At 37.8% G+C, this 21,519-nt stretch overlaps 1 protein-coding gene across 2 annotated transcripts in view; it reads left to right on the top strand.

Moving 5' to 3' along the window:
• Dmd (dystrophin) overlaps window positions 1–21,519 on the top strand; it is a 2,258,623-nt gene that overhangs the window by 2,005,827 nt on the left and 231,277 nt on the right. For both annotated transcript variants that reach the window (XM_057760244.1, XM_057760245.1), the window contains one exon: window positions 11,597–11,675. In XM_057760244.1, the coding sequence (XP_057616227.1) occupies window positions 11,597–11,675 (79 nt within the window). The remainder of the gene's footprint in view (window positions 1–11,596; window positions 11,676–21,519) is intronic.

Consider the following 21,519-nt stretch of genomic DNA (forward strand, 5'->3'; position numbering starts at 1 on the left):
ACGGCCACTGCTGTTGCCACCGCCACAATTAACAATTAGAGGAGTCTATCCTCTCTCCTCCATTAGGGACTCATTTATTTAACATGTCTCTTGTCCTCTGATGCACACTAAAAGAGAGATGGGTAGACTGCTGTAGGCTTAGGAAGGTGCAATAGCTGAGACCTTACAGTTTACTAATTTGTAAAAGAGCGACTTGATACTGGCTTGGCAGCTGTGCAACACAAAGAGAAAAGTGACCAGGGAGGAAAGCTTTTAACTGGAACCCACTCCTGGCACACCAAGGTTTTTGATATGCAGACGAATTGACTGTGAAGGGAGTCAAGGTCAGCAGTTTTGGAAAGGCTTAAAGCAGAAGGCTGGATAAGGAGTGTTGATTTCTTTGTTAAGAAAAAGCCTTCAGCAATTTTCTCCTTCAAGTCTTCATTAAAAATCTTCAGGTGTGTTATTGGCCAAAGTATAAGATGAAAAAAAATGTTTAATTTCTGTTGCTAATCTTTTTCATTTATTTACCTTAGTGATTCCAACCCTCTTCAATCACTTTAGCATGGATTCACACTCTATATGCTGCCCCCTGTTTTTGAATGTCACCAATTTTGTTTTATCTCATTGACAATTATTTCAAATTACTACTTCTGGTTCTTGGGAACACTCCTGTGTTCTAATACCAGGAGGCATAATTATGTAATTACAACGTGAACATCATGCTACTTATGGTCTGAAATGCCCCTAGAAAGAATGCTCCAGTGGCCTCAGAAAATTTCTGTGAGAATGATATCTTCCAAATGTGGAATAAATAAAGCTGCAGAATAAATAGCAAAAGTTGAAATGTAATTGATTTAACGTTAATAGTGTCGCAAGGTGAGAGCCACTTGACTTTCAGTTCCTGTTGCAAATCAGGAGATATATTAGGAAAGCTTTTAAAAGGGAACCTATTTTTTAAATATAAAATCTGTATCAAGTTAGATCATCTAAGCAGAGTGATTCACAGATAAGCAGAGGAAGCACTTCCTATGATTCCCCCCCACACACACAGTTATCATAGCAATCAGTAGTGGTGACAAAGTCCAGATTTTTGACAAATGAAGCAGGATAAGCGATGGAGTTCTGCTTTTCTAAATGAAAATTAATGACACTGTTAAGGTACTTGGATCTATTAAGTCAAATGAACGTTGATATAACCTGACTGCATTATCACACAATCCAACAATTTCATGCACATGAAAAGCAACAAACAAATTTCTCCAACGCAGTTTAGAAAGCTGCTAAGGTGCAAGCTTAAAGCTTCAATGAAAGTCTTACTGTCTGCCTCCTTTCTCTTTCCCGTTAATGAAAGAGTTCTTCAGAAGGGAAGAAATCGTGCTGCTGGAGATGGGCCAGATCTAGGCTTGGACTCCACTTCCCATCATGGCAGGGATCCACAGGCACTTCATTTGAGGGACTATCTGTTCACCCACTGAGTCCATATGCTCTTCGGGTGGATTAGATAGAAGATAAAGTGCAGGCAGGGATGGCGATGGAGCTCTGTTAATCCCACTAGGTAAGGATAAGATCACTACCACAAATTCGGAGCCAAATTTGAAGCAAGTTTTATTAAATACTAACCAAGACAAGTGACAGTAGCCAGGTCCATACCTGGGATTCCCAGAGCATCATGCCAAATTACATTAGTCAGGGAATTTATAAAGTCAAAACCCACAAATTCACATTTGTATGATCAGGGAAAAAGCATACATCTTGACATACTTCCTGGTTACGTACCTCCCAACTATGTGTGATCGAGCACATTTTGTGCAGTTGGATCAACCAAACCTGTTTACAGAAGCAAAAACACATGGCTTGCTATCTTAGATGAACAGCCACCAGCATTCCAGCAAGTTATCTGTACATGGGCAAGTGGGGCTTACGGGTTAGAGGCCCATTTGTTTTATATTCTCTTAAGCACAGAAATTAAGCTTAAAACATAACTTTAACCCTCATAGCTCACTAATAAAATATGAGAGATTCTGAGTTCAACCCCAACTACCACTGAAGACATAAAAAAGATGAGGAGTCAAAGATTAAGAATTCAGGGTCTAGAGAGATGGCTCAGCTGTTAGAAGTGTTGCTGCTCTGGTAGTGGACCAAGGTTGGATTCTCAGAATACTCATCAAGTGACCTACAACTGCCTGCAACCAGAATAGGGTGATCTGCTACCCTATTCTAGCCTCCACAGATAATTGCGTTCACATGTTGCACATAAACATTAACACATACACAAACACACACACACACACACACACACAGAGAGAGAGAGAGAGAGAGAGAGGGAGGGAGAGAATAAACCTCTTAAATTATTAAGATATAAGTCAACAGAACATTTTAAAATAGAACGAGGGAAAATCTATATGAGAGGAACATTAAAAGGGTGGATTAGCTATGCATGTAATTTCACTATCAAAATCCCAGCTAAGGCAAGATGATATCTGGAACACCAGAATGTAAGACTAGCATGGGTAACATATTAACAATTCATCTAAAAAAGAAACAAACACAAGAAAAAGACTAGATGAATGTTGGTCTCAGGTAACACACATTAGTTCCCATGCCAAAAATCAGCCAACAATTATACTCCCACTCAGAGAGACCCCTGTGTTAACCCTGAGTTCCTGAGATCTAACCTGAAAAGCTCCATGGAACTCCTAAGTATCCTGATGTCAGGAAAACATAAATTCAAAGAGAGCATCCAGTCAGTCTTGTACTTGAGAAGGTCAGGTTGTTTGGACACAAAACTCTAAGTATCACAAATACACATTCCAAACCTTACATCAAATTATATTTTTCCTCAGTTACAGTTGAGTAGGAATGAGAATTCATAGACTAGAGAACCAGCTCATCAGATAAGAGCACTGCCTGCTCTTGAAGAGGACCTTGGTTGTGCTTCCCAGCACTGACATCATGACTCAAAACCATCTATAACTCCATTTCCAGGTGATCTGATGCAGGCAAAACACACATACACATAAAAGAAAATAATAATTATCTTTAAAATTTGAAATTAAAATTCCAAGAATATTAAGTTTACATTGAAAAGGATTGCAATTACTTAAAAGAATTTTAACTGCTGCTGTAGTAGTCTTAATTGAGTTTTCAGAATGATGGTTAAATATATATTCATGAGTGTTATGTGTTGTTGGAACTCAAAAGGTTTGGCTAAAGGAGTTAATATGAAATTGCTCTTTAGAATGAGCTTTATTAAGAGAGAAGGACATGGTAGCCATGATGGGCTTCAAAGAGAGAGTGTATTCAAAGATATAAAGCATCACATCATAGACAGTCTTCCATCCCAATCCAGAGAGGAGTTGCATTAGGAGAGACAGCTACCCTATACAGCATAACTGAGATCCTGAAGGGAGAGACAAGTCCTTTAGATCCAGAGAACATAGAGGGTTTTTGATTCTTAAAGGTTTTCAGAGAGGTAAACAAACTTCGTACCATGAGATCTGACCTAGGCTGGCCTACATACCAAGGGACAGAAACAAGGGCTAAATAAGACCTTAACCTACCCCTTTAAGTTATTTTCGATGTATTTGTTTTATATTTGTGTATATAAAGGTTTGTATGTGTGTATGTATGTGTACCACATCTGTGCCTAGCACTAACAAATGTCAGAAAAGGGCTTCAGAGCCCCTGAAATTAGAGTTATAGATGGTTGTGAGGTACCATATGGCTGTCAGGAACTAAAGTTGGGTCCTCTCAAAGAGCTACAAGTGCTCTTAACTGCTGAATCACCTCTCTAGCTTCATAAACTTACCTTTTATAAACATCTATTCATGATTGCTATGTGTGGGCATATCGTATATGTGTATGAGCATGTGTTCCATAGCACTCATGTGGAGGTCAGGGGACACATTACTCATTACCCTCCGAGTGAAAGAGGAATTAGATAGACGCTTATGCTTGTTTTATTTTGTTTTACTTTGTTGTTATCTGTAGGAGGAGGGCCCGCTTGTTCGTCCTGCTGCCCAGGTCCTGGATGCCCTACTAGCTTAGCCCCGAAATAACCACACAGAAACTGTTTTCATTAAATCACTGCCAAGGGAGTTTCTTTATTCACTAGCCCATATAAGCAACACATAGACAGAAGGACCTCCCACACTAGCTTTCATTTTTAATAACCTCAATAGTGTAGGTATGAAGTATGGTTCTCACATGAGCATGGGTATTCTTTAAGCTTCAAGACAAATTATTAGCTAGACAAGCAAAATGCTCATGCCTAGTTAAATTTTTTCCTGGCCTGGGGTAAACATGCTTTCTGTGTGGTATCAGGAAAAACCCTTGTAAATGAGAAAGGCATTTCCTCATCAGGAGGCTACTATGCCTCTCATAAACCTCTAGAGAAGACAATAGCTTAAATGTGATTAACCAGCAAGTCAAGAGAAAAGTGGAAGCCCTGGAAATTTTTAAACAAAGTAACAAACACTTACATTTAGATAACACTGTTTTCTAAGAGGTGTAATTATTTATCTACATCCTTTTTCACTTCTTTTTAAACCTTTCAGCTGATTGAAAACATGTTTAGAGGAACTAAAAAAGAAATAAAGAACTACACAGTGGTTGTATATGCCTTTAATCCCAGCACTCAGGAGGTAGAAGCAGGGACCAACCTGGTCTACAGAGAAAGTTCCAGGACAGCCTGGGCTGCACAGAGAAACCCTGTCTCAAACAAACACACACACACACACACACACACACACACACACAAAGGGAAAGAGATAGAGAATAAAAGAGAGAGAAAGAAAGAACAAAAGAAAGAGAAAAGGAAAGAGAAAGAAAGAAAGAAAGAAAGCCTTCAATCAAAAATAGGAATGTATTGAACCATGAAAGAGTTGAGAGTTAAGTAACTGATTGTTACTCATTCATTTTCCCTCAAATTATACTTTGACTTCTACCATATTCATAGTCAGCACAGGGACTCACAGACTATAGCCTTTCATGCATTCCCTTAGTAAATTTTTCTGAGCAGCTCCTATATACTAGACACTTCACTAAGCTGTGAACAAGATAGCACCTCTGTCTCAGACCAGGGACCTGCATTCTAGCAATTATCTTTTGAATAAATGAATGTAGACAAGTGGCTTGTTTTGTTTACTTTGCTATGCTTTTAGAGCTCAGGTTAGCTTGGTAGCAGAGCACATACCAGCATACCAATCATTTACAAAGCTGAGAGCTCAGTCCTTGACACCACACAGAGCGAAATCAACTACACAGTAGAAACTCGAGAAACATTTCTTTACGGACGTATAAAGGGTATTCACAAACAGCACACCATACAGAACCCATAAAAATTAAAATAAAGAATAATATACATAGCTCTCAAATATGATTTTTTTTTCAAAGCCTACAGCACCCGGTATTCCCAGGCGGTCTCCCATCTAATATCATAGGCAAAATGAAAATAAAGTTTTTTTTTTTTTACTTTTGTCATCAATTTGAAGGGGGAAAGGGAAAAGGGGATGGGTAGAAAGAGAAAGAAAAAGAATAAGAGAAAAGTGATTTCCAAAGCCTGTGTTAGGAATGATGAAAAGGAAATTGTTTATTTAAAATGTACTTGTTATGGTAAAGATCCAGGAATGATGTGTACAAGAACTTGGTCAACTACCATGAACTAAACACCTGCTGTATGTAACATATTGTGCGCCTCCCTGGAGAGAGCCCAGGAAAGCAAGTTATGTCCCTGCCCTCACAGAGCACATAAACAGACTTTTTCTCCCCTGGCATGCATGTAAGTGAAGAATTGCTACAAACTAGATTATGAGTACTCACAGAGCAGATGGCAGGTTTCTTGCCCATCTGGGATAATTCTAAAGAATAGACCCTTGTGTGTCAATAGATAAGGTTTCTTCCAGTTCTAAGCTGTCATGGTCTATGATCAAATAGTAGAAACAGGATGTAAGCTTCCAGAAATATGTTCCACTTTTTGTAAAAATGGAAACAAGGGGCATGACCTATTAATTCAGAGGAAATTCTATTTCTCTTGTCTCTTAAATAATTTTATTTAAACTCCTTTTACCTTCTGTTCAACTCACCTTTTTAAGTTCATTTTTACCTCTTCTTTTATTTTTATCCTTCCTTTTCTTTCTTTTAATGACCTAAACAAATTATTATTGTTAGTTAAAGATTCTCATATTTCAAATGAATCCTTCCACACATATACCGTAGTTCCTTTTTCTAATGACCTTATTTCCAGTCTCCCAGATTTAAAGTCAAGAGATACACTATTACAGAGATTCAGCTCATGGTATAGGGGGCACAACAGGAGGACACTTACAAACGAAACTTGTATGAAGCTCTAGGTTCTACCCTCAGCCCCATACAAAGAAATCAAAATAAGCTCTAATATCTAGCCGAAGGCTATCACTTTCCTTCAAAATACTACAGTGTACCTTCTTTTAAATTTATTTCTTAAATGTTTGTTCATACAATATATTTTGATCATATACTTTCCTTTCTTCCAACTTCCTTTGAATCACCCAGTACCAAGCCCTCACCTCAAGAATCAGGCATCTATTCCGAAGAGAAGTAAGAGTCAGAGATGATGGCTGACTCCCAGGAAGCTGCCTCTTCCAGACACAACAGGCCTGGTACACATACGAACTCACAGAGACTGTGACAGCACACACAATACCTGTGCTGGGTCAAACCTGACAAAATCCCAGCACTATGTACCTATTTTTTGATATTCCATACAGTGCTGTGCTGATTGCTACCCGTATCACTCCAAGTTCGGTGAGTTGAGAGAGTCTCTGACTAGCCACAGCAGCGTCAGTGTTTCAACAGAGAGTTTATCACCATTTCTCACTTGCCATCCAGTTAAGCATTGAAAAAGCAGAAACAACAGCCAATGTTTAATGCATGCCTATTTTTTAATATTAGCAAATATACATAAAATGAACAAATAACAAAAAGAATAATTACAATTGCCAGAATGCAAAGTACTGGTGTCTAGTTTCTGTTTCTGACTTACTGGCTTATATATTATCTCATGTTGATTAAAAACACAGACAGTTCAAAAGGTCTGATGTGTTTGCACTGTTGTTTTAAAAGTTTATCAAATTTGTTTTCCATAAATAATTGCTCCCAGAATGAATAGCTTTGTTGGTAAGGAATGATAGCCTGTGAAAACCTTGGTTACCTTCACATTTTTCTTTCTCACAATTATTTATTTAGTCAATTTACACTCAGTCTACAGGAAATCTTTCTCCTGTGACAATTTGTAAAGTTAAAAAAAAAACTATGCTTCATTCTCAGTTGTTTTAGGAATGTTTCCTGAATATTTCATTTCAGTATAGGATACATTTTTAATTTGAGACTCCTCGTATGTTTTCATTAAGTTTGAGTCATAGTGAGAGAAATTCACTTTGATCTTATTTTCAAGTCTTGACAATCCTGGGTGTACACTAGAAATTAGCATTGTTCTCCTTCTATGACAAATTTTTAGTCATAGCTTTTAGAAATTAAGGGACTGTAATTGACTCAGGTGCTACATCTAAGTGGTCCCCATGAAGTGACCACCATTGTCATTAAGGGACTTGGCTTGTGGCGTACTCATAACTCACCCCCCATTTTCTCATGAGAATTTCTTAAACAGTATGGAAAAAAAAGTCTCTGACCATTGACCATTCTTCTCCTTTCTATTTCCCAACTTTCACAATTCATCTCCTGATTCATTTGTTCATGAAATGATACATTCTAAATTTCTAAATAATTATATATTTCATCATGCATTTATGTGTGTTCTTCCATAGCCTTTCTCTGAAAGCTTATGATATCATAGTCTTAAAGACTAAGAAGAGGCCTCGTATTGGATCGTAAAATGCACTGACGGCTAAAGTTTCGTAGAGGTACACACTTGATTTGGTTTCAATATGATAAATTAATTGATGAAAACATGAAGACATTTATGGAATGCGACATATCTCTGTGATAAAGAACTTCCTTAGAATGTAAAGGCACTGGACTCATTCCATAGCATAGCGTAAACACACACACACACACACACACACTGAAATAGAAATTTAAAAGTTACTGCTTTCTAAATATTTACCATGTTCTATTTTAATCTTCTACAAGGCTATTAGGAGCAGACTGCAGGGAGGGGAGGAGAGAAAATGTAAAGCTCAATAAAAATCAATAATAATAATAATAATAAAAGAGCAGACTGAAAAAGTTTAAGTATTCTCACTGCTAATTCCCCAGCTTATTAAACTTCAGTAATAAGTTGTTTGTTGGTCATTTTGTTTGTTTTGCTTTGACAGGTGCCTGCTTTGTAGCCTAGGTTAGCTTTAAGCTTTTTATGTAGTTCAGTTTGGCTATGAGCTTGCAATCTTTCTACTTTGGCCATTTGTTGGCAAATATTATAGGATACACCAGCCTACATGGCCCGAGCAAGTTTCTTTTTTAAACCTACATGTCTCAATTATTATATTGATAGAATTAAGGAGTAATATTACTTGTTATAGAATTATTGTAAACATTAAATTTCAACTTGCATTTCTATATACATAGTGTTAAATAAATGTTAGCCATTTTCTTTGGTATATGATACCCTGCTAGTTATACCTTATCTCTCTCCATTTATTAACCATAATAGCAAAAATCTACAGAGACATTATACTAGTCAGAATTCCCTTGTACCCTAGTAGAAGGGGAAGAGAGATGGATGATAGATGGGAGAAGTGGGAGGAAGGGAGGAAGAGAGAAAGCAGATCAGATAGATAGATAGATAGATAGATAGATAGATAGATAGATAGATAGATAGATAGATAGATTTGCTTGGAAGGTCTTATGAGACTATGTTGGCTAAAAAGTTCCATGATTTTGTGTCAGCATGCTAGAGACCCAGAACAGCTGGTGGTAGAGAGTGGCTCCAATTCCAAAGGCAAAATAGTAAATGTCCATCCCAGGACAGCTAAAGTAGATGACCATGGCAGAAAATAGGCCACCTTTATTGTTTCAGGGCTCCAGCTGATTTGCATAAAGCATACCCATCTTGAAGAAGGCAATCTACTTTGCAGAAACTACACATTCAATACCAATTTCATTTTTAAAATAATTTTTAAAAATACCTTCACAGATACACTCAGAAATAATGTCTTTTCTGGGAATGATGAAATTTATACATAAACTGACTACCACAGATATATAATCAGCATTGGTGGTTTGGTTGATATTCTTTTTTGTTTTCTCTCCCTCTGCCTCTTGCAAATTTCTAGAGAAAGAGAGAAAGAGAGAGATTACATACAGATATAGTATCCATTTATTTTGTCAATTAGTCATTAAACAAATATTTGCTATCACCTCCTCTGTACAGGGTTCAGGGAGTCACATGAAGGGAGGAATGGGGATACACACATGCAAGGAGAAGCCTCTACCACCAAGAGGTTCATGTTCTATTTTAGGAGACACTCATTTCCTTATATTACTGAATGATATTATTCAAATGTCTCATTATAAACCATGTGCTATGAGCATGCTGTGGAAGCAATTAATTCCCACCTTGGAGATAAAAAATAAAGCATATAAACCTTATTATACTATCAGTGGGAGAGAAGGTGGTTAGGATATTCTGGAGAAGAACAATGGCATAATGAAACATATATATATATATATATATATATATATATATATATATATATATGCATTTGTAATATATATATATGCATTTGTAATATACATATATATATGGAATATTGCAGGACAGGTGGATGTTTGGTGGTCTCAGCAGATATGGTATGATTAGAAGAACAAAGATCTAAATCTGGCAAACAAATCTGAAATGTTTCTAGGGTCTCCCTGTGTATAATAGTAAGGGAAATCCTGCATCATCTTGAAACTCTGCTTAATGAATCCCAACTAAAGATAGACAAAGCTAGAGAAAAAGTAAGAGAAAAATTTTTAGATATACATTAGGTATTTCATTGATATTGAAAAGTTGGGGTTGACATTAGTTTAGACTACTTGATGAGATTGAGAACTTCCTTATTTATAGATGATTCTCCACAGCACAGGAACCTAAATTCTGGCGCCTGTGGGCAATCTCTTAACATTTCCTTGTTTAGCATGGGCTGTTGACAACCAAACTAAGATCCAGAGTTATTGAGGAGAATGCCTGGGGCCACCACTAATACTGAGTTGGTGAAATGCCAGATGACAAAGTATATCATTTCACACCTTCCAAAAGGTCTCCCCCTTTTCCTACAAAGAATGAAATTCAGTAAGGACAGTGTGTAAATGCAGTACAGAAAAGCCTAATAGGAAAAAAGAATGACAAGATTGATTCCATACTGCCTGGGGCATAGTTCTTATTAATTTCCAAATGCGATGAAAACTGAACTCTGAAAATTTCTTTCATCTCATTTCTTACCCCAGGATACCACAAATTAAACCTTGCCTCTGCCTTTGTATTGTGTGTGTGTGTGTGCACATGTGTGTGATTTTACATGATTGTATGTGTAGGCGCATGTGCATACATGTGTGTATTTATGTGGGAACCTGAAAACAGCCTCAGGTGTCAGCAGCATGAACACCATACACCTTCTCTGAGACAGTGTTTCTCATTGGTCTAGAAAAATCCATTAGACACATTGACTAGTCAGAAAAACCTGGGGATGCTCCTGTCTCCTCCTCCCCAGCACTAGCATTATAAGCATTTACCAGTACCTTTAATTAAGTCAGTGGTTCTCAACCTGTGGGTCGAGACCCCTTTGGAAGTCTAATGACCCTTTGCACAGTTTTGAAGCAATAAAATAATTTTATGGTTGGGGTCACCACAACATGAAGAACTGTATTAAAGGGTCGCAGCATTAGGAAAGTTGAGAACCACTGACTTGGGTTCCAGAAATCATCAAACTCAAGTACTTGGACTTTTGACTTCAAGTCCTCTGTTGACTGAACTATCTTTCCAATTCATGCTTTTTTAGCTTAATTCTTCTTAGTGTCCTTTTCGTTTCAATTTGCTCTGTTCTCTCTCATTCGTTGAGTTGAGGCAGGGTCACACTATGTAGCTCTAGATAGCTTTAATGTACGATTATCCTGCCTCTCAAGTGCTACAATTTCAGGTGTGTGATATCAGTGTCAGGCTAATTATCATCAATATTTGCTTGTTCACTTGTAAGAATTATCAGTCTACAACTAGCAATAATCTATTAAAATTAATTTAGCTTTAGTCAAAAAAAATCAACTAAGACTCAAAGCCAAATATACCTTTACAAGATCCTATCGGCACTCACTATATCTTGTTTGTGACAATTTTCTCAGAATTTTGTAAAATAAATTATAGTGTACATTTTATTTGTGATTTCCAATAAAGGGAGCATAAAATGTCCGATTGTAAAGCTGTCAAAATAGAGTAAATTTTTTTGTGTTTGAACTTGGTTTGATAAAACTGAGTCTTGGAGACCATTTACAGTTAAGAACGTATTAAAACCAGAGTTATGAATTGTTGCTTTGCTGTTCTCAGCCTTACAGACAGAAAACATCTTACCATAAATGGACAGTCTTTTAAGTAATCCTCACTAAAGGATATGAGAAAATAACATTTCTATTCTTTTCCTCCCAGGTGGCTGTGGAGGATCGGGTCAGACAGCTGCATGAAGCCCACAGGGACTTTGGCCCCGCATCCCAGCACTTCCTTTCCAGTAAGTCATTTCCATTGTTCACTGATTAACCTGCTCATTGTGTCTTGATAGCTCAATGTTAAGAGGGGTTGAATTAACAGACATTTCTATACAATAGAGGTCTATTTCATCCTGACATGTAACTTGGTGGAACACACAGCCTAGTTAGATCATTGTCTCTATTCCTCAGCTAAAACAACTGTTTCCTATAGTGTGTTCTCTGGTACTGACTTCTTCAATGCTTTGAATATCATTACCTGTATCAACTTACTTTGCAAAGCTCATCATTATGAGTACATACTCATAACATCACTCAACACATGTTATTATGAGTCTAATTTTTTCTGTACTCAAGATGAAGTTCAATGCCTTGTTAATGCTAACCAAGTGTTGTACCACTAAGCTAAATTCCTAACCTTTGCTTTCGTGAGGGGAGGTTTCACTATGTGCCTGAAACCAACCTCAGACTCACTGTCATTTTGCCTCAGTCCCTGAAGTGCTGGAATTACAGATATGTGACATCACATCCTGCTGTAGTTCTTAAAGAGTCATTAAATTCCTTCATCCCCAGTTGTTGCCTTTCCCTAATTGTCCTCGCTTCACTTTAGCCTTAAGTTTCACTATTCCTTTTCTTTACCAGTTTTCATAATTTGTTCATTGAATTTTTTAGTCAATTTCATTATGTTATTAATAAAAATTACATGTTTTGTAATTAATTCTAATAAAGATAGCTTTAGTTTACAGAAAGTTTTACTGGAACATTCTGTTAGTATAACAATGCATATCTAATTGGCAACCACCTGTTTTCCTTTAATTAGTTTTGTTAAGTTTTAATATCTCTATGGTTATATTGTTTCTATGGAAATGTACTATATATATCTGTATTTGCTTTGTAATTTGTAAGTTATGTATACATACATATAATACATTTCCATAGAAACAAGTGTGGTGTGTGTGTGTGTATTGGAGTACTTCACAGTTCTACTCCATATGATTAGTACATTTTTGGTCCTATGTAATTATGTAGGTGGTTTTAACATCACTTAATGCAGTTATTTTGTGATATGTAATTTTATATATTTAATTGATTTCATTCTTCTAGAATGTCCATGAGGTGGTTCCAGTATTAAAGTCATCTTAATGATGATGAAATTATTCTACTTTTATTGACAATGAAATTAAGAAATCTGTTTTTACACAACTGGTGTATTGATGCAAGTCAGAATTCAAACTTAAGAAAATGATTACAGAGTCTGTTTTTAACCATTATACTGCAACTTTACTGAATGTATGTGTAAGAAGGAAGTTATTCTGCAGGGTCTCCCTTCAAACAACTGATGTGTGTGTGTGTGTCTGTCTCTCTGTCTGTCTGTCTGTCTGTGCCTGTATGGTATATGTAATTCTGAATGTGGGCATGTACACATGTGCATGCAGGTATGGATGTAGTGGAGACTGGAAGTCGATACTGGATGACTTTCTCTACTGCGCTCCCCTTTATTTTGGAGACAGGATTTCTCACTGATCCTTAAGCTTGCTAATCCATATAAAGTGACTAACTAGCTAGTTCTGGAGATACTCCTGTTTCTCCCTCTATAGCACTGAGGTTACAGAGACACCACTATTCCCAACTCTTAAGTAGCTGCTTGAAATCTGAAGTCAGGCCCTCATGCTTGCGCAGCACATGCTTCTCCCATGGAACTCACCTCCCAGTCCCCATCCATTCTCTGATTGCTAATTTTTGTCCCTTCCTGTCTTTTCTATTCTCTACTGGTGAATGGAAAGATTCATGCTCAAAAATATTCTAATGTATAAGAGTAGATATTTTCTCTTTTTTTTTTCCAGTTGGTCATTACCTTTAACAACAAAAATTCCTAGAAAATGTTAGTGTTGTTTTTATATGCATGAATAATGGATTAAGTAAGAAATAATCATATTTTCTTCACTTGTTCTTCCCTCAGTGGTTATTTGGACAATCTTTTAATATCACACATGACTATGATTCGAAGTTAAAGGGGGAAAGTTAAATAGGTATTTCTTCATGAGTATGACTACAGCTTTTAGCAATGCCGCTAGAAAAAATTTAAAGACTGTAGATTGTCTTGGCAACAGTTAGACTATTTAATTTAATTAAAATTAAACGTGATAACATGCTCCTTAGTGACTCATAAATCATAAATAAAAACATCACTATTATGAATATTAATTAATCCTCAGACACCATATATATTCATTCATACTTTCTTCTCTCTGCTCCTCCCCCCCTTAAATTCCCATGTCTTCTCCATTAAAACCTATTCCCAGAAAATGATACGTTACGCTCACTTAGCACAGGTGACAGGTAAAGTTTAATGTATACTTCTCCCTGGTTATTTGCATTTTAATGGGGTAAAAATCCATAAGCCTGAGGGATGGCTCTCTGGTGGGAGAATGTCAGCCATAAGCTCTGGGCTTTGACGAACTAGGGGAAGTATCTTTCCACCTTTCCAACTGTGTCCTAGCACACACTCCAGAAAGGTCAGGGCTGTGGCCATGTGCACGCAGAAAGAACCTGATCTGCCTGAATGGGATCAGTCCTAGAAGTCAGGATTATTTTGAATATCCATATGGAACATCAAAATACACATAGACGCTCCACTTATGTGTGGAAAAATATGCTAAAATGTTTGAAGTCGTGTTACAGAAATAGGACAGGGAGACTAAATATGGATTGAATCTTCAGGCTATCTTCTTTAAATTCAAAAGCAATATACATTCTTCTAGAAAAAAAAATATAGCATAAGGGTAAACAGGAAAGGGACAGTTATCAATAATTCCACTACTCAGATACCACACTCTCCAAAATTTAGTTCATATATTTTCTGTTTGTCTGGGTTCAAATTCTTGTCTATTCTTTCTTCTTTTTCTTCTCTTCCCCCAGTCCAGAGAGAAAACCAACATCCCTTGTGCATGCTATCAAGTGCTCTACTACTGAGCTATAACTCTGGTCTCTTTTTCTTTTAAAATCAAGTAGGAATTTTGAAAAAGGAAGCAAGACTGATACACCAAGGCAAATCTTGACTATATAGTGAATTCCAGGCCAGTCAGGGATACACAATGAGACCTTGTCTCAAAAAAAAATTCAAGTTTTATGACTTGATTTCCCCCTCACTAATATATTAAAAATACTTTTGTTTACATATTCTATCAATAATTTTTAAATAAATTTATCCATCTATTTATTTTACATCCTAGCCATAGCCTCCTTTCCCAGCCCCTCCCACATCCCCCCTCTGTTCCTACCCCCATTCCTCTCCTCAGTCTCCATCCAGAATAGGGCAGGTCTCCTTGATATCAACAAAACATGGCATATCAGGTTGCAGTAAGACTGAGCACTTCCTTCTTTATTGCTGAGCAAGGCAAACCAGTGTGAGGCGTATGGTCCCGAAAGTCAGTAAAAGAGTTAGAGTCAGGCCCTGCACCCATTGTTGGGAGTTTCACTAGAGGACCAAGCTACACAACTGTAACATATATACAGAGTGCCTAGGTCTGTCGCATGTAGGCTTCCTGGTTGTTGGTTCAGTCTCTGTGAGCCCTTATGAGCCCAGGTTAGTTGATTCTGTGGGTTTTCTTGTGGTGTCCTTGACCCTTCTAGCTCCTACAATCCTTCAATTAATAATTTTGATAGCTGAACAATGTCTCCTTCTGTGGCTGTGCCAAATTTACCAAGAGAATTCTATGGGTTTTTAATTCTAAGATTATTTCAAAATTTTCAGTATTGTATCCAATATTATGGTTGCTGGTCTCAGACATCTAAGATGCTCTCTGCAAGATAAATGTCTAACCACATAGCTGTGGAGTTAAACTTTGTTTTGATTTGTAAAACTTTCCATATGGATTTTCAGAGTTGCACAAGAATTAGGTGTCTGAGGCAGAGCATCTTAGAGGCCACTTATTTTCTTTCCAGTTGTTTTCTACAAAAAATAAAACATCTTTCTTACCACAAAATAAATAAAAATAAATGTTTTAAAATTATACCAAGGTTATACTAGAAGTGTTTGATTTTGTATGTGGTGGTTTCTAGGCTACTAGGAATAGCAGGAGAGTGATTTCTTTTTATTTTTTTTTCCATTCAAAAATTTCCACTTCCTCCCCTCCTCCCATTCCCCTCCTGCTCCCCGACTCACCCTCCTCCTCCAGTCTTAAAAGAGGGCAGGGCACCCTGCCCTGTGGGAAATTCAAGGCCCTCCTCCCTCCATCCAGGTCTAGGAATGCGTTCATCCAAACAGGCTAGAGTCCCAAAAAGCCAGTACATGCAGTAGAAACAAGTCCCAGTGCCATTATCAATGGCTTCTCAGTCAGCCCCATTGTCAGCCACATTCAGAGAGTCCGGTTTGATCCCATGCTCATTCAGTCCCAGTCCAGCTGGATTTGGTGAGCTCCCATTAGAACAGGCACACTGTCTCAATGGGTGGACCAACCCATTGTGGTCCTGACTTCCTTGCTCAACTTCTCCCTCCTTCTGCTCTTCAACTGGACCTTGGGAGCTCAGTCCAATGCTCTGATATGGGTCTCTGTCTCTATCTTCATCCATCCCCGGATGAAGGTTCTATCATACTACAAAAGCATTTGTTCAACTATGTTCATCGCAGCATTATTTGTAATAGCCAGAACCTGGAAACAACCTAGATGCCCCTCAATGGAAGAATGGATAAAGAAAATGTGGGACAAATACACATTAGAGTACTACTCAGTGGTAAAAAACAATGAGATCTTGAATTTTGCATGCAAATGGATGGAAATAGAAAACACTATCCTGAGTGAGATAACCCAGACCCAAAAAGATGAATATGGTATGTACTCACTCATTAGTGGACTTTAGCCATAAACAAAGGCCATTGAGCCTATAGTTCACAAGCCTACAGAAGCCAAATAACAAGGTGAACCCAAAGAAAAACATATATAGATCATCCTGGAAATTGGAAGCAGACAAGATTGCCAGGCAAAAGTTGGGAGCATGGGGGTGGGGTGGGGTAGGGAAAGGGGAAATGGGGAGAGAGAAGAGAGAAGGGAAGAATTGGGGAGAGCTTGGGGGAGTGGGAGAGTTGAGATGAAGGAAGGGCGAGTATAGGAGCAGGGAAGGAGATATCTTAATTAAGGGAGTCATTATAGGGTTGGCAAGAGACTTGGCTCTAGAGGGGATGGCAGGTGTCCACGGGGATGTCCCCAGCTAGGTCCTTGGGCAGGAGAGAGGAGGGTGCCTGAACTGACCTTGTCCCGTAGTCACACTAATGGACATCTCGAATATCACCAGGAGGGTGATTTCTGAACTTTACCAATTGTAAAGAGAAGGAAAAGGCTAGCGGGTCACAAACTAACCATGCACTTACCCACTATCAGGCTTTATATCTCTTTGTGTCCTTACCTGGCACCAGCATTTTTACAGATACATACAATGAGTCTCCTTTGGAAACTTCATGAGCAGCAGTCCGTTTTATCAGAAGAGACAGACTAGCCACACTTTCTCTTGATGACCTGGTCTTCACTGGCCAAATTAGTTGTTTCTGTTGCCATAGGTCTGAGTAGAAATGAGAGAAAGAGAAACCTGTAAAATATGATGATGTGGGGTTCCCTTTGTATGCAATGAATATGTTTTATTGCCATTGGTTAATAAAGAAGCTGCTTTGAAATCTTGTCCTTTGACAAGCACTAACTTTTCTTTCCACCTACTTTTAATATTCCAAAACTCCTAATTCATTCCTTCAGCTTAAACCCAGAAAAGTGAGAAATTTGAACAGCATAGCTTCAATTATTTCATGTATTGTAATTTCAATACAATATAAAATATATGCAATTATGAGGTTGTAGGTGCCATGACAAGCTCTTTATGTCAGTGATCCAGGAAATATTCCAGTACTCATTGATGGGTCGGAGAGTCTAATCATTGGCTTTCCTATGCTTTTCAAGTATTCAAGAAGGCTTTCTTATTATTTTTCCATTCTGTGGGCGTCTATTCTAAATTGTACATTTTGATTTGTTTACCAAGAACAAATAAATTGTGCAAAAGATAAAAGCCCTTCGGTAGTAATTAAAAGAACTCATGGTGTCTTAATGTGATATAAGTTCTATAATTTCTTACAGGAGCATTTACCAAGCTGAGCCCCTTAGAACATTAATGTTCTATATTACTTTAATGACTGTCCCTGAGGGTTGACAGAAATGGACAATCCTTCTCTGGTGGACTTCTTGGGATCTTTGGTAGTCTTTGGGATTCTAAGAGGATGGAAAGACTCTGGTTCCTCTTCATATTTAGTTGACTACAGAAGCACTTTTTTTTTCATCTATGACAAATTTGACACTTAACATGGCATAGAACACACTGAATCTGGACAATGGTGGTACACACATTTAAGCCCAGCACTTGGGAGGCTGAGGCAAAATGATCTCTATGGGTTTGAAGCCAACCTGGTCTACAAAGCAAGTTCCAGGACAGCCAGGGCTACACAGAGATACCCTGTTTAAAACCCCCCTCCAAAAGAAGTGTCTGTGATATACGTTTGTATTTAGAGCCATTAGGGAGGCTGAGTCAAAAGGATTAGCTGAGACCAACCTGGGCAACATAGCAAATGCTTTCTCATTTAAATAAAAGGCGGGAACAAGAGAAGCTGTAATTTGTATATATCGACTGACTAGGTTCGAATTCTCACTCAGATACCTTATAGATGACTGTACTGACAGCCTGTACTACATGACAGAAGGGTACTACCCCTGTATTGTGGCACCTGCACTATAGGACCATTTGCAAGCCAGGCAAGGGCTTGGAGATTTATTTTATTTTTTATTTATTTATTTTTTTGGTTTTTTGAGACAGGGTTTCTCTGTGGCTTTGGAGCCTGTCCTGGAACTAGCTCTGTAGACCAGGCTGGTCTCGAACTCACAGAGATCCGCCTGCCTCTGCCTCCTGAGTGCTGGGATTAAAGGCGTGCGCCACCATCGCCCGACTGGGTCTGGAGATTTAAACACACAAAGACACACAGAGACACAGGTCATCCTTGACAGGAATGCCCCCTTTATTTATCCAGGGGCAGCTTATATAGGGATCCTTAACTGATAGCCACGCCCCAGCCAAACGCACCAGAAACCACACACCTGTCATCAGGAACTCCTGAGGGTCTCGTGTTCAGAGCAGCTGCAAGCCTAACATGTTATTTACAAGAAATTCAGGATCTGCGGGCTCACAGCTCCCAACAGATGACTTGATATATCCTTAATTATTATTTAAAACTTTGAAAAAATAACGTATGTCCATATTTCATCAATGTTTACAATATAAGTTTTCATATAGGCTTCAGCAGCTGCTATACCAAAATGCATCTTATTACCAGAAGGATTTTGAGTTCAGTAAAGTACAGTAGCATTAAGAATATCAAATTGCTAATATATATTGAACCCTTAGAAAAGTTCCTGAGACAAATTAATTGCTACACTTGTGTTTTCTACTTATGTTAGCTTATTATCATGATTGCTATCATCTTGGCAGTTGAACCTTTTAGATTCAAATTTCTCACACAATATTATTTATCATCTTGCATTTGAATCTCAATGTGAGTAGCTAATATCACCTCTAAACATGTATCTAATGTGAAAGTCTAGTGCCTCACACATTATAAGGGCTTAATAATCATCTTTGTAATTAATGAACAGATGAACAACTCAATGGGAATACTCTAACTGCTTAATCTTGGAGATAACGATATTCTTCTAGGATGATACCTGGATAATTTATAGGCATTCAATAAATACAGAATGAATTAATTCTTATCACCAAAATAATAAGAGATAATAAAATTATTCCTGACATTGTTAATCCACAGTGTTCTGGAAATTTAACATTGTAACTTTATACAGCTGGCACTAAATATATAATATGATTTTTGTGCTCCTCTTAGGAAGGACTATAGCATTCATATCTTTATGTGGTCATTTTTACAAAAGTATTCTGTGCCACATTAAATATTAAGGGATAATATTGTCTTCAAAATTATGGCATGATCACATTTTATGTTAAAAATAAAACAACAGAAAAATGCACAGAAAGCCTGAAAATAAAGGTACATCCAAATGTAAACAGTTGTTGTCTTTTCTTTGTACTTTTCAGCTTATTTATGATAAGCACATAATATTTTCATAATGGATAAAACACTAAAGATAAAATTTTTATACTTCAGCTTTTAACCCGTACTTGATCTCTTCAAGTACGATATTCTATTGGTGGCAAAGAAAAATGAATTTCTTTTTTGTTATTTATTCTGAATGTAAAAGCTGTGAACTTCATTGAGTGACCTTTGTGTTCACAGATCGTGAGACACTGTAAAAAGAAAGAACTGATCAGCTACTTTTTTGTAGGCGTTATAATCTTAATTGTCTTAATCATATCCCTGCTTAATTCATTTTCTCTCTTGTCAGTGAAGCCATGTTTTTATAACTTCCACTTGATAAATGGAGCAAAATAATTTGCTTCCATCCTGAAAGCCACCAATGTTTTTACCCTCAACTCCCTTCCTTACATGCTTAATTCTTTTTCAAAATAGAATAAACAAGTCATGCATGGTGATACATGCCTTTAATCATAGCACTTAGAAGGCAGTGACACATGAATCTCTGTGAGTTTGAGACTAGCCTGATCTACCCAGTGAGTTCTAGGCTAAACAAGTACAATAATTAAGTCCTACCTCAAATAAAGCGCAGGAGGGGGCAACAAACCTTTAAACATACCCAGTAATACTGACATTCATCTAATAGTCTCCCAACTTATGTTTATCTGCTATAATGGTAACCACTCAGCAAAGCTTCTCCAGGACTTTTCAGACTCAAGCCCTGAAAGACTCCAATTCCAGAAAACAACCTCAGTTCTGGGCAAATCAGAATAATTAAGCATTTTAGACTTTGAGAAATTTCCACATAAGTAGCGTTTTAGTTGGGGCTCCTTCTAGAAGCAATTTCTCTAGAGAATTCTCTCAGATGAAGGGGGGAAGGAGGGAACTTGTTTGTGGCGTGAGGATGTCTGTGGTATGAGTGTGAATCAAACCAAAGAAAGAGGTTGAGACTAACTTCAGTCTGACCCCATAGGAGACTCTGGAAGCCACAATGCACCCAGAGTTGAAAGCACCTCAGGAACAGGACTAGCCATACACAGATTTATGTAGACTTAGTTGTGACAAGGCAGCTCCCGTTTGGCTACATGACGTTCTATTAGTTGCATGCTGCTTGGACAAAATACATAACAAAACCATCGTGAGGAAGAAAGGGCTCGTTTAGGCTCTCAGATAAATGGCTCATAAGGGTACAATCCTGCATGGTAGGTATGTCATGGCAGCAGGAGCCTGAGGCAAGTGATTGCATCACATCTGCAGTCAGAAAGCAGAGTGAGACAAATGCCTGTGCTCATCTCAGTGTCTCCTTTTCATTCGGTCCTGGACCTCAGCCCCACGGAATGAAACTGCCCATAGTCCAGGACCCCAGCCCCATGGAATGAAACTGCCCATAGTATACATACATACAGAAGTATGTCCAGAGGTTTATTTTTATTATGACTCTGAATCCTATCAAATTGACAAGGTGAACCACCACAGACATTCTTTACTGAAAATATCAGTGGATCCTTACTAGCTGTCCAACACTCCGAAGCCCTAGAGATACATCATCCAGCATGGCCAAAGGAATCCAAGTAGAATACGAGTAGTGACCTCATCTAGTCTTTGTGAAGCTACTATTACAGTCTATACAGACTTCTGTTTAGAACTACAATGTGGTTTTAATCAGTATCACTAGTCATCACTACTTTATAAGTACAAGGAAATGTCTGATAGCATGGCAGTCAGGACACAAA

Source organism: Chionomys nivalis, chromosome X (assembly GCF_950005125.1).
Source record: "Chionomys nivalis chromosome X, mChiNiv1.1, whole genome shotgun sequence".
Lineage (NCBI taxonomy): Eukaryota > Metazoa > Chordata > Mammalia > Rodentia > Cricetidae > Chionomys > Chionomys nivalis.